Source organism: Onychostruthus taczanowskii, unplaced genomic scaffold (assembly GCF_017590055.1).
Source record: "Onychostruthus taczanowskii isolate IOZ18803 unplaced genomic scaffold, ASM1759005v1 scaffold95, whole genome shotgun sequence".
NCBI classification, from domain to species: Eukaryota; Metazoa; Chordata; class Aves; order Passeriformes; family Passeridae; genus Onychostruthus; species Onychostruthus taczanowskii.
Window position 1 is genome coordinate 2381950 of NW_024507546.1, and position 17424 is coordinate 2399373.

General features: G+C 37.5%; 1 protein-coding gene across 2 annotated transcripts in view; it reads right to left on the bottom strand.

Moving 5' to 3' along the window:
- Positions 1 to 10543: 10543 nt before the first annotated feature.
- SLC41A2 (solute carrier family 41 member 2) overlaps positions 10544 to 17424 on the bottom strand; it is a 43995-nt gene continuing 37114 nt past the window's right edge. For both annotated transcript variants that reach the window (XM_041426813.1, XM_041426811.1), the window contains exon 11: positions 10544 to 12311. In XM_041426813.1, coding sequence (XP_041282747.1) covers positions 12126 to 12311 — 186 coding nt within the window. In that variant the 3' untranslated portion in view covers positions 10544 to 12125. The remainder of the gene's footprint in view (positions 12312 to 17424) is intronic.

The following is a 17424-nucleotide window of genomic DNA, read 5'->3' on the forward strand; positions in this document are numbered from 1 at the left end:
AGAGCCAGATCCTGAAAAATGTCACATTGCAGAGTAGCCAGTAATATCCACTGAATTGTATTAGTTTCCAGGACACAGATGCGATTAAAGAAGAAAAATAGTTTGCATTTTATTTGATAAAAATAAGTTGCTGAATAAATCTCATTGAAAAACAAATTAACATAACAAACAACAACTGAAGTCCTTTCACAATTGGATTTGGTCCTAGGCAGGATTTAGGTCATTATTTTTTCTACCTTACCATACAATTAAATCTCTTATTCATTCTGGAACAGCCACAGTTTTCATAACCCAGCCCCTATTTATAACCTGGAGCACAGGGCCAGTGGCTGACAAGGGGCTGCTGGCTGGCTGACCCCTCTGAATTCCTGATCCATTGCTGATTACTGGTTGGTGTTTTACTTTAAAGCAGTTTAGTCTCATTTAGAGACTAAATGTGTGGAGCTGTACCTCTCACAGTGCCCTGGCTCTTTTATGTTCCTAGTTCAATGGTTGTATGTTTGTTAAAAAAAAATTGTCTGAGGCAGGTTCCCCTTCCCCCCCCCCCATACTTCCTACAAGCTATTTCTGTGCTAGTTTGGTCTTGCATCCCACAGCGCTCATATTTTGGTCCAGTTTTCTTCTCTGTCAGCTCTTAATCCATTCAGCAGAATGTGATGTGATTTTTTAAATTTAAGACAAAAGTTGCTATGGAAAGTAAACATTTAAAGAATGGGGTGTTCTTCCCCCTTTCTTTTTGTACTTTTCTCTGGCACCATCACCACATTTTTATGCATTCTGAAATATTCTCTGTAGTTTCACAGCTTTGGAGACACCAAACCTCTATATGGTAGCTGTGATAGAAAAGCTTTAGGTGAAAAATGTGTTCAGGAGATCTGATGACCGTTGCTCCAGCCAGGATTTTTAGCAACAGCTTTGGGTTGGATTACCTAAATTCTGGCTCCCCACAGAGGGTAGCTCTATGGGTGGATGCTCAGCACTGAGAAAGCTTTTATGTGGACTTCAGTGGGTGCTTGAAGTCACTTGCTTTTGAAAAACCTTGATCCCAAACTACTACTACTGGCTATTTAGTGCGTTATACCTATTTTGAGGTGCTGTGAATGGGCTGTAGATCTGTGTTTAACATAAACAACTGGCATGCTAGATGTGCAGTGAGCAGCAAGCCCTCACCAGCTCAGAGCAGGATGACAAATGTTCAGGAACACCCATTTCTTTTGGCCTACTGGGCATGCTGTTTTGCCTGAGCCAAAAAATCTGTCTTTCTGCTGCAGCCACACAGGAGGATGTTCAGGGTTGTTCATGCTCATGTCAGTGAGCTGGCAGCCACCACCTGCACTGGGAACCGGCTTGGTTTTACCCTCCAGCTCTTCCCTGGGTCTCCCAGCTGGAGGAGGCAAGGGGCTGGTCTGCTCCTGAGTTCTGTCTCTCTCCCAGCTCCATTTCTGCTGTGGCCACGGCAGATCCTGGGAGACAAACAAGCAGCACGGAGCCACAGCAAAATGTAAAATACAGATGTGCCTGTGGTGCTGCAAGAGCCACTCGGGAAGCTGCTGTTGTAGAAGGGTGTGCATCAATTATGTTGAGTAGTGACGAGCACAGAGAGGACACAGTGGGGGAATTCCTGCTCCCCACCTCTGTCCCCAGCCCCCTCAAAACTGCTGGAGCAGTGATCCTCATCTCTGAGCAGCGGTTGCCTCCCTGTCATTTGGCAGGGCCAGTGCTGAGCCCAGCAGTGCTGGTGGCTCTGTACTTGGCACGATACCCACAGCTGAGGGGTCATGCTCCCCCCGCCAAATGGCATCAAGCACCTTAACCTGGAGTGCAGGCTGAATTTGGCCCATGTGAACATGGTGGAGAATTCTGGGCGGGGTGGTGGGATGTTCCCCCAAACCTGGCTCACTCCATGCTTCAGCCTTTTCATAAACCATGTCCATTATGACAGAAATGTGCAAACTGCCTGAACCATGCGCTAAGACAAGTGAAATAAATAATCCACAAGCAGAAGTGCTTTTAGAAGTAAGTTGACCCCAGAAGTTTTAGGGTTTCACTGTAGTCTGCTGCACTTTTCAGGTACAAAAAGGGACTGTCCTTACTATTACTCTTGTTACAGAGAGTGTTATTTTCTTACATGCATGCACAATACAATGTGTACGAATAATTTAACATCAATGTGGGGTTGGATTTTTTTTTAACCTATTTGTATGCAGTAGAAGGCTTGTTGTAGAAAAGTATCTCCTCATACTTAAATATACTGTTAATAAAGCAAAAAAGATAAATTATACATTGCCAACACAAGTGTGAACTGCTCATGAATCTTTCCTTAAAAAAAGCCATTCAAGCCTGATTATTTTTCTAAGTAACTTCAATTAAATTGAAGAAAGAAAATTCCTCTCTGTGTGCTTTATTTATGGCTCATGCTTTCAGGGCAGATTTTTCAGGGTGGGATTTTTGTCTGCACAGCTTTGCTTTCTCTTTTTTTCTTATTGTATATTATAGGCAGGACACACTGAAAACTCAAAATTATCTACTCCTGTGGAGCAGGAGAAATCCCTTGGTGTGGGGTTCAGCGGGCAGAGCAGCCAGGGAACTGAGCCCAGGCAAGGGGGAACCAACAGCTGCAGAACTCAACCACAGAGCGAGGGAGGGAGCTGGGGGCTTTACAAAATCGAAATCACTTGCACACAAACCCAGAAACTTCCATTTTTGGGGTAATGGAGTAAGAAATGGCCTCTCTGCACAGCCCTTGGTTACACAGCTTTTGGGTGATTTCCTTCATTGCTTGTAAGACAGTGGAAAGAAAAAACCAGTCTCTGATACTGCCACAGAGACTGAAAAAATTGGATTTGCACCAGTGGAAGGAAACTTGAGGATTTGTCCTTTTGGCAAACCTCGTTTTTTCCATTAAATAACTGCAAATGTACAAGATCCCTTCCTATTTATACCCAGCAGCTGCCCCATGGTACTGGCCTCAGGCAGCAGCAGGGCTGTGGGCAGCACCAGCACTGGGAGATGGATGTGGAGCACTGCAGGGCGTGACAAAGTGACAGGATCCTGCATAACTGGTCCTCCACCCCAAATAAGAGATTAAGTCCAGTAGAGATGATGCAAAGTTTGAAGAAAGATTGTCCATAACCTGCTCCCTGTGCAGGCATGACCTCCAACACTTCCAAACCTTTGTTTGGATGAAAACACATTTCATTCAATTCCACCATAATTACAAAAGAATTTAAAATACAGAGAATGGGAAGGAAAAGAGAAAAAAAACCAAGCAAGTGCAGCCAGCAGCAGAGCAGCAATTGGGATATTCTTGCCAACCAGGAGCACCATGCCTTTCTCACTAGCTGTGTTACACATCATCACCTACCAGACTCCCAATGCCACACAAAAATATCTTGCTTTTCCAGTCGCACTTGCAACTTTGCCAAAGATTGAAATTTTTGGAATATTAGAGTCTAGTTTTATTCCTCAGTGCACTGAAAGACGTATCCAAATGCCACCTCCCCAGATTGCATGCTAATCAGTTTTATAACGAAATCTATGTTAAAAGAGTAAAACCAACTTCATCTTCTCTATTGGCATGACAATTGACAAGAAGACAACTGTTTCCCCTATTACTTGAAATGTCACTCTACTGATGTCCTCTGGACTCTGAGATTCAACTCGCTGTCAAAAAAAACCTTCTGCTGGCTAAGTCAGGCATTAAGGACCTAGAGTAGTTACTTATTCATGGAGGAAAAAAATATAGAAAATATTATTATTCCTTTATACATTATTTAAAATATATTTTGCCAATATTTTAGTACCATTACTGACTGACATTGACTGTCCCTATTTTTTGAGTAAAAGCAACCTGACCTAACATTCCTTTAGGAGCACACATCCTAGTACTATGCAACAAATGGACAGATCATTTTGGAAAATCAGACATAGCACTTGCAGTAAAGTTATGTGGGTTTGAAAATCTCAATTCAATCAGAGTTTTTAATTTAAAAACAACCAGCAAAGCCGTTTTCCTCAGTCAGAGGAAAAAATCAATCCAAAGTTTATGCCCTTGTTTCTTTTTTTTCACTAATATGTAAAGCTGTCAGGGTAACATACAGCTGAATTATAACAGTTTACCCATTAGGCTTTGGCTTTTTCTAAAAACTAGAATTTTACTATGACAATTCATGACTTTTTAGCAGAAAGAGGTCTCTGTGCTGTCAGCAGGTATTTGCAGCCCTACATCAAGTCAAAATCTGCAACCCAAAGCAGCCCCAATTTCCCATAGAAGCTTGTGCAAAATCAGGGTTTAACCTTTATCTAAGCCTTTCTTAGGCTCAATTTATTCAGACTTCCTTTAGCAGATAACTATTCTAGCTAAAACTGATTTCATTTTATGTCTGAAGTAGAGGGGTTTTTTTAAGTGATTGCTCTATGAGTGAAATCAGTCACTGCATTTTTTACTATTTTTTAAACTTCAAGGAAATTCATTTAGAAAGAAAGGTCAAATCAGGGCAAGCAGCCATGCTATGGAGAGACAACCACTGTGTCCAGGTACATGCTGAGACCTCCATTCAAGAAAAACAAAATATATTCCTTTCAGGAATTACAGCTATTCATGATTTATTAAGAAATTTGCCTTCAGCTATATGGAAGGACATAACAACTTCACTAGCTTGAATTAATTTTACAAGGTGCTTTTCTAGTTTATCATAGGAATGTCCCTGCTCTGTGTGCAATATGATTTTACACGCTAGATGTAGAATTCCCAAAGCGGATGCTTTCAAAGCCTCCCTTTTTCCCTTAGAAAAATTTCAAAAACTAATTACACAATTTTTTAATGAAAAAAGCTCTTGAAGTCAATGGTGCAAAGATTAGAAGGAGGCACAGGTGAGTGCCATTCAGATGAGAAATTAAGTCTGCATTGCTGTGGAAAAGCAGAAATAGCTCTCCTATTCCTGGTCCTGTGTTGGAAAAGCGATTCCAGATTATTCTGTGGCTTTCGGAGGCTTCCTGCAAACAGGAGACAGCTGTACAGAGCTGTTCAGAGCATACAGAATGGTGCATGGGTCTTGCCTAGCCCACAGAGCTGTAAGCCATACCTTCCTCAAAGCAGAAGAATAGGGGGGAAAAAAAATCTCCTTTTATGTGGGGCAGGAGCTTTCTTTATAGGTATGGACAGGAGAAAATGGATTACAAATAGATATCCTTATCTAGCAGGAGGCTTGACCATGACTTGAAAAAGACAAGATAACTAAAAATGAGCTTTTGCTGAACAACACTTCAATTCCATAATATGCCAGAAAACTGTATGCAATGTAGTTAGAGCTGAATGAGAATCAACAACCAGAAAGGTGAACATTCATTAGTTTTGTCTCATGTCATTGTGAGAGAGTTCCTATGGTAATAGGACATCTTTCTCCTTCTTTTAACAAGTACTAAAAATGTTTCTTTCTCTTAGTGCCAGTCTAAAAACGATATAAATTCCAGAGGTATGTGTGCATTCACCAGTGCTTTAATGCCAAGGCTCTACAGTCAGGCTCAGGCAGGGGGTTTATTTCTCCCTGAGGGGTGAACACTGTTGCTCATGTCAGTCTCATGTACAGGGCACGGAACCAGCACGGGGTCTAACAGAGATGCATTTCCTGCACCTTGGCTCAGTAACTTTACAGTGCTTCCAAAAAGTGTGTTTTTTAAAAAATGAAGCAGCTTTCTAATGTGGGAATAGAGCAAAGGCCAGCTAGAAGTGAAACCAGGGAATAAGTATGTCTTTTTGGATCTGAATTCACAAAGACCTTAGATCATTCATTTTGGACAAACGACATGCAGGTTTTTTAAAGGTTTCTTTTTTTCAAAGGCCTCGCTCTCTGCCCTTACAGGGGGACCACAGTCTCCATTCACACTACTGTCGCACTTCGTGGCCTGGTGAACATTCATTAGTTTTGTCTCATGTCATTGTGAGAGAGTTCCTATGGTAATAGGACATCTTTCTCCTTCTTTTAACAAGTACTAAAAATGTTTCTTTCTCTTAGTGCCAGTCTAAAAACGATATAAATTCCAGAGGTATGTGTGCATTCACCAGTGCTTTAATGCCAAGGCTCTACAGTCAGGCTCAGGCAGGGGGTTTATTTCTCCCTGAGGGGTGAACACTGTTGCTCATGTCAGTCTCATGTACAGGGCACGGAACCAGCACGGGGTCTAACAGAGATGCATTTCCTGCACCTTGGCTCAGTAACTTTACAGTGCTTCCAAAAAGTGTGTTTTTTAAAAAATGAAGCAGCTTTCTAATGTGGGAATAGAGCAAAGGCCAGCTAGAAGTGAAACCAGGGAATAAGTATGTCTTTTTGGATCTGAATTCACAAAGACCTTAGATCATTCATTTTGGACAGACATGAAGGTTTTTTAAAGGTTTCTTTTTTTCAAAGGCCTCGCTCTCTGCCCTTACAGGGGGACCACAGTCTCCATTCACACTACTGTCGCACTTCGTGGCCTCACTGGGTTGGGACTAAAGCCACAATAGCAAAGCCTGAAGATGAAATGAATGGAAAAGAGAGAGCTGATCAGCCAATCTTCACCTATCAGACATATACAGAGCTTGCTTTTGTCTCCAAATCATCCAAACTTTTGTCCACAAATTGGTACCTGAGCTGATCACAGTTACCTAAATGTGGTCATCAAACTTAGCAAGCTCACTTGGATTCTGGAAATCCTCCAAACTCCAGAAGTACTCATCTCTTTTAAGTGAAAGCTACCCTTCATCTCCCTAGAACCAGAATTAATCAGACATGTCTGTTTTCCTTTGCAGCAAGTAAAAACTCGTTCAGTCTTCAAAACAACTGACATGAAGTATGTTCTGATATTACTACACAACTCTGGATGCTATAAGGTAACAAAATAATTAGTTGTGTCAGCTCCAAGAGAACAGAAGCAAAAAGGGGGGAAAAAGGGCTTTGGATGATCTAGAGTTAACCATAGTATGAGGATTCAGAGGAAAGTAGTGGATGATTGCTTCTCAAGTATAAAACAAATATTGTTGTTCATAACTTTTGAAATACCATTTAGAATGTCAGATTTATTAAAATACTATTCTACTGTACATGGGACAGGGCAACAGTTTCATTAATCTGAACCAGGAGGTGACAGAAAAATTAAACAGACAAAATCTTTTTAAAAGATCCTATTAATAGTAAAGCTTAGAATGTAAATCTGAGAACTTAGCATTATTAAATCCTGAGGAACTGTTCAGAAGTAGGTAGGGGTCTACCATATCATTCAGGATTTCACTTGCACACCATTTCACTTGCAAAAAGCAGATTTAAAATTATTCAAGGAAAGCACTTCCTCTACCTTTTAAGACTTTAAGCAACTCTTGAGGAGGAAACAATCTCCCAAAGAGCAAGGTGAAGAATGCTGAGTAAGGAAGAAGCATGTTTCAAGTATAGTTTGGACTGAGAAATAAACACATAAACAGAGGATATGGTGAACTAGCCTGCTTATTAAATAAACTAGCAGGACTTGAAACCAAAACATTTTTTAGCTGCAGAGAAGGTAAAGCCCATCCAGCCCAGCCAACGCTGAATGACTCCTGCTCTTGGGTACCCAACCAGAATATGGCAATCTTGTATATTTAGTAAACATACTGGTTCTTAGCTTTAATTGTGAATTATTCATGTCTTGATAATATTGGATTCCCCAGAGTATTCATGCACAACATGCAGGATGATCAAATTTTCATTAAATTTAACAGAAAGACTTTCCTTCAGGACTATCAGAATGAGGCTTTAATGACAAAACACACATTTTTCCTAGTTCTTTACCTACCTATATATAAAAACACTGTTTTTTTAACTTCAATTACGTATGGGAAAATGATAATCCAAAAGATTACTAAACAACAGACTGAAGTGATTAGGCATGGATTAGAGAACACAATTAAGTGTATGGCATCACAAAAAATCTAGCCAGAAAGAAAAGAAAAATCCTATGAAGAGACTTCACAGCACTTCCACTGCTTTTGGTACTGTTTCTGAACATTACCTTACTTTTTCCAAAGAAGATTATAATTCAATTATCATATTCTGTTGCCATTTTCTGCACCTCTAAAGAGACTATCTCATTTTCAATAGCAATTTTACCATTACAATAATAATAAGGAATTTCAAATGCTTCATTTCACAGAGCACTTATACCACTGTTTCCTGACGTGTATTCCAAGCTATTCTTGCACTTAAGAGAGCTTTTTGTGATGCTCACAACTGAAGTGAAATAGCAAATACATTTAAAAGATGATAGGTCTCATTTTGAATCCTGATTTGGCAAATTGTACTGCATTTGTAAAGACTTAATCCTCATGCTGTTCTAATCTTTGTATGAGAAAAGTCTAATTTTGTTTGCAAATTGTAAAAATGAGTGAAATTAATTTGCTGTTCACCAGTTTCTCATCATCATTCTAAAAATCCCAGTGAAATTAATATATTAAACATGGGAGTGGGAGATAATTTTGCCAATTTAAACATTCCAGATTAAGACAAGGTGTACGGTAAAGCTATAAAAATCAAAATATTGATCTACACATGTTAACAGAAGAATTCTCCCCTATGTCAAACAGCATAATAAAGCAGAGGAACAATCCTGGCTATATAATTACTCTAAAAAGGAGCTGGAGTCATTCAGTAACACACTAGAATGATCATTTTCAAAGCATTACACAGGAAAAGAAAACACCTATGGTATGAAACACGACTGACTCCACATTTTAAATCTGCACCTGGCTCTACTTTACAAATAAGATTATCCCTTTTCATGCACACTCACAGAGCCATTGAGATGGTCACAGAGTCCTTCAGAATGGAAAATGACACACATTTCAAATAACCTGCCTGTACTTCTACTCACTTTAGAGATATTTCTGAAGTAGAGGGAAAAAAGAGCAGACAATAAGAAAGGCCAAACAAGAGCACTCCAAGAGCTGCCCAGCACCAGGTTACAGACAGCAACTTGTAAGGCAAACCACCTGCAGCTTCTGCCTGGTCTAGCTCACAGCAGAATGAAAATGGAACAAGAAGTTCCAGGAGGAGCTTTAGGATGACCCACAACTTAAAAGAGGTGAATGAGCTGATGGAAACAAGAATCAAAGGAAGTGCTCCATGCCGACTCAAAAGCAAAGAGATGTGAACCAGCAATAGCCCTGATTAGGCAGATTATAAAGGAAGGTTTGAAAGAATCTTCTGTCAGCCTGACAGGAGGAAAGGACTTTTAAGAAAGAATTTTAATACCAAGAGTCATCATTTTATCTGCAAGATTATAAAATATGGCTGCCTTGATAACAAGAGACAGTAACATCTCAGGATGTCCCTTTCAATTCTATGTTTTTAGCAGTACAAAAAGCACACAGTTGGTCTCTGACAAAATTTCTGCTAACATTTCTTACCCAGACATGCAGTGAAGTAATTCACTATTACTGGGCTGTGTTTAAAAAATCAAAAATCAAGTGGAACACTGGGAAGAGCTTGACTTGACTAAAATTAAAATTGGTTTAGGGAGTCCAGCTTTTGACTACTTGAAAAAATTCTCTGGTATCCAAGCACTCTTTTGTGCCACCTCCCATATTATCCTCACAGCTGGAATGCCTGAAATGTGGTAAGAGCTTTTTGCCTTCTTAACACGGGGTAGCAGAGTTTGCAAAGCCTGTAAGTTCCTAAAATGCTCCTTTCATATAGGAATCAAACCCCTTTGACATCATAGATGATTTATTCCTAGGTTTTCCGGATGTCAAGGTTTTCCCTGCTTTATCAGTGTCACACTTCTTTCCTCACCTAAGTTCCTTTTTAATCATATCTAAGAGCATTCTTTTTTTTCTCCCTCACTTCCATCCCTCCCTAAAGTATCTCTTTTTACACCTCTTCCCCAGATCCTTTCAACACAAATTATATTTTTCTTCCCTTCCTGAGAAACAAGTTTGGCTGTGCCTTTTGATTATTTTCTCCAAATAACGCCCTTCTGTTTGCTCTTGCTTCTCATAACGAATGCTGTGTGAAAGTTTGCACCTTTTTCTTTTCCACAATATGGGTTTTATTCTCTCAGCCATGCAATGGACCGTCCCCTTTTTGAACTACCAAATTTTCCCTTTCCACTTTCCTATCACTTATTGTTTCCAAGCCCAGATAATTTCAGTCTGGCAATATATTTCCCTTTTTCAAATTTTACTTAATTTTACTTATATAACATTTCTTCCCCACTTTGGTGATCTAAACAGTCACACTGTACCAATAGTTGCTTATTTTCTAGGGAAATATTTAGGATACTAATCACTAAGGATACTGCCTTACTACAATTCCCTCATGCACTGGATAAGCACAGATCACATGTATCTCAAGAAATTTAAATTTATAAGAATCCTACAATTCATTTAAAAATTACCTTAAAGTCCAGTAACTATAATAAGTGCATGAACTGTCAGTTGAGTTGATTCAGATGGCAGTTTCAATAAAAAAATTTATATCTACGGCTGTATCAAAAATAAATATCCATTATTGGAAAAAACTGAGTTACTTCTATCCATTTTAAACAATTTAATATTTCCTGCAATGCTACATACAAGAAACGATTTTAAATAACATTAATACAAACTAAAAAAAGTCAGAGAACGTGAAGTTAGAAAGATTTCATCTTTCTCTCACATAATAAAAGACGTAATACATATGATTCATTCAAACAACTATATTATAATAACAGTAAGAAAATGCTTAAATAAAAAGGTTTAAATGAGGGAGCTAAAGTTCAGGCATCTAAAGCCATGTGTAGGCACTGAATAGCTGGTTTAATTTTCAAGGTTGCAAACACTTTGAACTTCCAAAGAGTTTAAGGTGACCATCACAAATAGAAGTCCCATTAGCACTTATCCACGTAATCGACTCATCTTAGTCGGTCCATCAGATTAAAAAGCATTTGTATACAAAAGCACATGACTAATGTTTACAGGATTAAACTATATGCTGATTTATGGATTCAGTTGTCTTATTTAAACCTCAAAATTTAAAACTTTCAATCACAACAGTTAAAATACAATTTGTTTATTTCGTTATGCATTTTGGATGTATGCTGTAGTCTTCTAAAATATATGCTGCGAGGAATTACCCAGTAGATTTTAAAATAGAGTAATTAGTACCTTTTTTTCCAAAACACCAAACAGAGTCCTCATGATCAATGTATTATTTGAAATATTCAGGTCTACAAATAAGAGAAAGCATTGGGAATCCATACATTTCCTTATTGACCGTATTATTTGCATGGCTTGAAAGCAGATATTTCTGCTTAGAAATTGATGACATAGGTCTGGAATTTGAGAAGTTTATGTAACTTCCTAAGTGCCTATAAAAGAAACTTCATCTTTTATACTGCAAGTTTAAGCAGGGATCAGTATATACAATTAAATCAACACCTCTAAATACTTCATTAAAATCAGGATACTGGCCACCACAACACCATTAATATCAGTTAGTTAAACATCTTTTCAGTTGCTAAATGAACATACACTTTTCAACACAAGGAGTTTTAATAATTCACCCATTATTATTGACCAGATCAGTGTCATTATTATTTGCCTTTTCTATTTTTGTTCTAATAAATCCCAACAGCAAAATAATTAGGTTGCTCATTTTAGCACAAAGAAAACGGGCTGAGTCCTGCAGACACTTTTCAAGTGTCTAATTTTATAAATGCTGATGATCATATTCTTCTACAGAAAATAAAGCCTGTGACAAAATGTGTGGACCATAACAGTCATTATTGGTGTCAAGTCTGCAATGGTCAGAGAGCTGCAGCACTGAAATTGCAAGGTAAGAACACATCATCAACTCTTTAGGCAATTTAAAACTTGATAAAAGATTCATCTGCCCTTCACTGTGTCTACTCAGATATCTTCAGCTACCTCCAATCCACCTTGATTTCAGAATAAAGCTCTCAGGTATCGTAGTTACCTCCAAGTTTTTAAAAGCAAACCAAACTAAAATCATTAAGGCTGTTTTCTGTCTGTGTCAGCTGGATTTACTTAGACCAAAAGGAACAAACACTTTGAGGACCCTCAAGTGGAGTAAGCAGTCTTGTCAATATTCCAGGAAAAGTCATGGCATCCATTGGAATAATTAGTCACCAACATCACCATCTCTGTCACCTATGAGCCACAGAAAATGAAAACCTATAGCTAGTAAGGCAGTTCCAAGCAGATCTCCCAGTGCAGTAAGATAAGGGATAGAAAAACTGTCAGGGTCTTTTCCTTTTTTCCAGAAGTGGTGCACCATCCAGTCAGCAATCCACAACAGAGTAAACACCTACACAACATCAAACAAACAAACAAAATCTGTATTATTATCATGTAAGTTACATCAAAAGGAAGCCAACAGCCATCATTATTGTCTCCATACTAGACCAAAGTGTTGTATACCTTTGCTTTTGAAAAATACAAAAAATTAATATGAATGAATTCCAGATAAAGCTCTGCACAGCCAGAGAGAAGGACAGAGACAATTTCTCTCAATCACATGCATTGCTGGAAGGAACATACTCAATTACTGAAAGCATTTTTTACCCAGATTATGCTTAAGGACTTCTGAAAATGGCAAGAAAAGCCAAAAAAGTTCCACCAAACATGCAACTGCACTTCTCACATAACACATCACTCTGTACAGAGATCATAAGCAGGACTTTGAGATAACTCAGAACCAAATCATGTTGCCCCACATGAATACACTCAATCCAGGCATAATTCCTGGACAGGTCTAGCACTCATCTGAAATCAGATGTGATACAAAGAATAACAGGTCAAATTAACATCAGTTTCACCTGGGTTGTGTGAACTGCAAAAAATGGCCTAGAACCTACTTTTATGGCTGAAATACCACCTTCAGCCCTTCTGTAATAAGGCACACCTGCAACATAGATTATGAAACTGTCACTCCAGGCTGAATTTGTCCCAAAGGAAAAGATTTCATTCCCAACTGTGAATGTCTGAACATTTGAGAGGCTTGATCTTCATACCAAAGGTATGCATAATTATTAACCCAATTTTAGAAAAGAACCCTTTTAATGTTGCACAGCTGTATGATAAGGGATTCTGGTTCAGTGGAATCATGTGGTGTGGAATGGCACAAGATGAATGGAGAAAGGACCACTAACTGAGTTTCATTTCTTCTTGTAGCCTCTAAGGAGCTGCTAAGTTGAAATAAATTCTAGGTATTATAGGTATTTTTAGTTAATCAGATCTTTAAGGAGGGTAAACTTAAGACTGTACTACCATAATTAATTTTTCAAAACTCTACTATCTACATTTAAAACAATGTAGGTATTTAAATAATGCAGTATCAAAAGCAGTAAAAAGTACAACAATATTTTATTTACTAAATAATCTATTATCAGCTTTAAAAGCATGCTTATAAATGTGTACACTCATTCACTGAAATATGGATCATATGGTTGAAAGACACTTCACTGTAAGTACAGCAAAATTAATGTTATACAAATAATTGTGTTGAAAAAATTTCTCGATTAATCCTTGCTTCGCAAAAGTGTAAGTTAAAATATAAGCCAATTTATAATTAAAAAAAAAAAAGAAAAAAAGGGAGAAAGCAGGAGTATTTGCTTAATGCAAAATGCATGGCTTATTCATATAAATGTATCTTTTGAAAAGGGAACTCTGTAGTCTAAGCTAATTATGCAAGTCCTAGGTGCACTGACTGGAATCCAAACAAATATATTTAAAACAGATGTTTTCTTTGGAAGATGATCAGATTCTTTGAGTCAGCTCCTTCTTCTTACAGAGACAAAAAGAGGCCTGTTTATAAAAGATCCTGCACATTCCCATCTCCTGAAGGATGCACTCAGAGGACGCTGCAGCGCCCCACATCCACAATGGTTACGCATGTTCCATTGGAAGATTGGAGCTTTCATTCCAAGAAAAATATACACTGCATTTATAGAACACAACCAATGAGACATAACATACACACTCCATTTTAGATGACAGTATTCACTTTTGACTCTCAAAACTCATGACATGAAAACCTTTCAGTTGGCTATGTTTTCCATCCTGAAATTAGACTACAGTGTTAAGTGGGCAGTTTGGAAACTAAGCTTTTGTGAACCTTCCCAGATAATTATTTTTGCTGTATTAATGTACAGGTGCACAACAAATAATGCAAATTATAACAAGTCTGCATTGTTTAAGTAATAAGAAAAATTTATAGCAGATTATATTAACCAGTGCTTGTAACAGCATGTGATGGCAATCAGGACTTGGTGCTTACAGATTAAGTTATGAGACTGCAGTTCCAGCCTTCACTTATTTTGGTGAAGGAATAATGCTACCAGCCATCATGCATTTGCATGGATAGAAACTCACATACATTTAAGAATTATTGGGCTCAGTCTTTGGAAATGGTTACTTATTTGCTCACATCAGTATTTACTGCAAGACAGAATTGATGTGACTAAGACTTCAAAGACGATTTTGCTTCTCATCTGCTAAGAGAAGGCAATCAAAGTCATCAATCAAATTATTATTTTGGGGGGGGAAAAAAGAAAAGAAAGAAAAGGAGGAAAAAAAGAAAATAAGCACCCTACTATGAGTTTGCTGAATTTTTGAAAGACAGTCTTGAATTCAAAGTGATAAGTGACTCACAAAGATCTGACAGATAAAAAATAAATTGTAAAAGAGACATTGCAAGATGACACTTCACGTTTTGTGAGATTTATTTATTTATCAGTGACAGATACTTCTGTCAGTAAATTAATGCAGATGGCACAGCAGTACCAACACTGTGCATTTCTGCCCTGCACTCATGCTATGAAGAAGAAAGCCTTCCTTCTCCCAATGGAAAGCCAGCTGGTTTTGAGGGAAAAAATAAAGGGATATCACAGAATAGCCTAATAACACAGTACAAAAATTAGATGTTTAGCATGAAATGCTGTGGAAAATTAGTAGGAAAAGCTGGTAAATACATGCAGCGCTGTTCAAGATGGAATATCACAGAAAAGCCTAATAACACAGTACAAAAATTAGATGTTTAGCATGAAATGCTGTGGAAAATTAGTAGGAAAAGCTGGTAAATACATGCAGCGCTGTTCAAGATGTGAGCTGAAATTATTTAGTATAGAAATTATTTAATATAGAGAGTTTTCTGCAAAAGAAGGAGATGAGTAGTAGTAGAATTATGAAACAAAGCTCTAGGAATTCTTCCATTCTGAAGGATGAAATAACTGCAGGGTTTAAGAAAGGGAAAAAAATAACTAAATATCTATCTATATAAAAAGATCTGGCTAAGAAAAGAAAAGACACTCAATAGTCACTGATCAAGAAAAAAAGGCCCGAGAGACAGGATTGCAAAAATACTAGCAAAATTCCAGATGTTTCAATAGTTTAAAAGGAAAATCATGCTATATTATAATCATTATTACAGGAAAAAAATCACAACCAAGAGAGGAAAATTAAACTAAAGGCATGATCAGACTTAGACTGCATTTCTAAAAATCACCCTTCAGTCTCACTGTCAAAAAAAGTCCTCAGAAGCAGCAGAATACAGAAATAAGAGTAGGAGGGAGGGGAAAATCTTGAAAAATCCTGATGATGAAGAATCTAAAAATATGGAATATAATACTCACATTATTTGGTACAACAAAGGATGGAAATTGAGAATAATTCTTGATACTGAGCTTCCTGACTCAAATTATGAATTTCAGATTGGAAGTGAAACTGAACATGAATACTTAAATATGAGTGAGCTTTACTACTTTGAAAGTTCAAATCTTGTGACTGCAAGACTAGAAATGGGAACATAACACATTACAAAGCAAGTTTTTTTCCCTTTGTCATTGTGTCAGAAATTTACTTTCATTCTTTGAAGATATTTAGATACAAATAACAAGGAAAAGTTAGGTGAAGAAAAGTTGTTCTTGATCTTTTGCATGTAGTATATCTGTATTTTCTCATGGAAATAATTTCTTATGATTCCTAAAATGGGAAAAGACCAAAATTCTATTATTTAAAATAAAAAATACATAACTCATTCCAAGCATTCTTAATACTGTCTAGGCTTCCTATAGCCTAATTAATAGGTTGCAGCATGCTATAATATTTTTATTGTTTCTTTCATCTGGAATGTCCATATGTCATGTGGACATGTCAAATTGGATGCATGTGGATGCATGTCAAATTCACAGTGATAAAAGTGTAATATTCAAATGAAGAAAATTTGTAAAGCAGTGTAGAATTGCTTACTTTTAGATTAATTTATACATTAGTTGCTGTGATTAGTGAATTGTAACACCAATTTTAACACCAAGCTGGGAAATTAAACTGTTAAACTGCCTGTTGCTACTACTGATGATTCCACCTTAAATTTTTTTCCATCTGAAGGTGCATTACAAAATACTTGCATTCTATTACTTTAGACAGGAAACACAGATGTAAGTAAACTGAGAAAATATTTTTCAAATGTGTTTTAAGTGTCCTTTACTTTCAAAATTATATTGACTCAAAATTTACCCATAACTTCACTAAGAAAAGATCCTGCAATTACTGGATAAGAACTCTTACAAATCTGTGAAATTCAAAGGTAAGTTTATTTATTTGTTTTTTTTAATTATGACTAAAAAATCCCATTTAAGAATCTCTAAAGACTACTATGTTCTGACTGTTGTTCTCGCCAGAAATATGATTCAGGTCTTCCAGTGGCTTTGACCCTTCACTAAGTTAATTTTCAAATGATGCATTACATGTCTCCAATTTTAAATGGCTTTTGATGAAGTAGTAATTGTAAAGTGCTTGTAGTAGATCTACACTGAGCTCGCTGAGTTTCCATTGTCTACAGCCAGAAATCTGTAGTCAGTGAACCCTCAGAGTAGGAACTACACACATTTTTCAAAAGGCATTTTTCTGCACAGTTTTCTCTGGTAGCATATCTGGCACGTATCATGTCCAGAGGGGACAAGTCACCGTTTCCTCCAAACATGCAGAGATTTCCTTCAATGCCTGGCTGCAAAGAAACCACTGAACAGCAAGTTTTTTCTTGCTGCTGTGGTTTGTGCTGTAGCTAAGTGGCATCAGCTCCTCTAAGGTATGCAAGTACCCACACAGCACAGCAGACACTGATGTCAGCCTAAGACCTCTCTGAAGTAAAAACGAGAATACCTCTTTAAGTGAAGTTGTTTCTGAGTCAATTTCATTAGATTGACGCAATTTTGTGGGAAGGAATTTTTTTTTTTTTTTTGGATTTCAGTTTGAATCAAGTTTTTCAGATTGTCATCTTGATTTCTTTGTAGCTTTGCCAGACACCCTGGTTTCACCAAAACAGTCCTAATTTCAGGCTGTTTCTCAGCTATCTTCCAGGATGTGTAACCCAGACCAGTAAGTACTCTGGTGCTCATACACAAGCACTTTGAGCTCAGCCC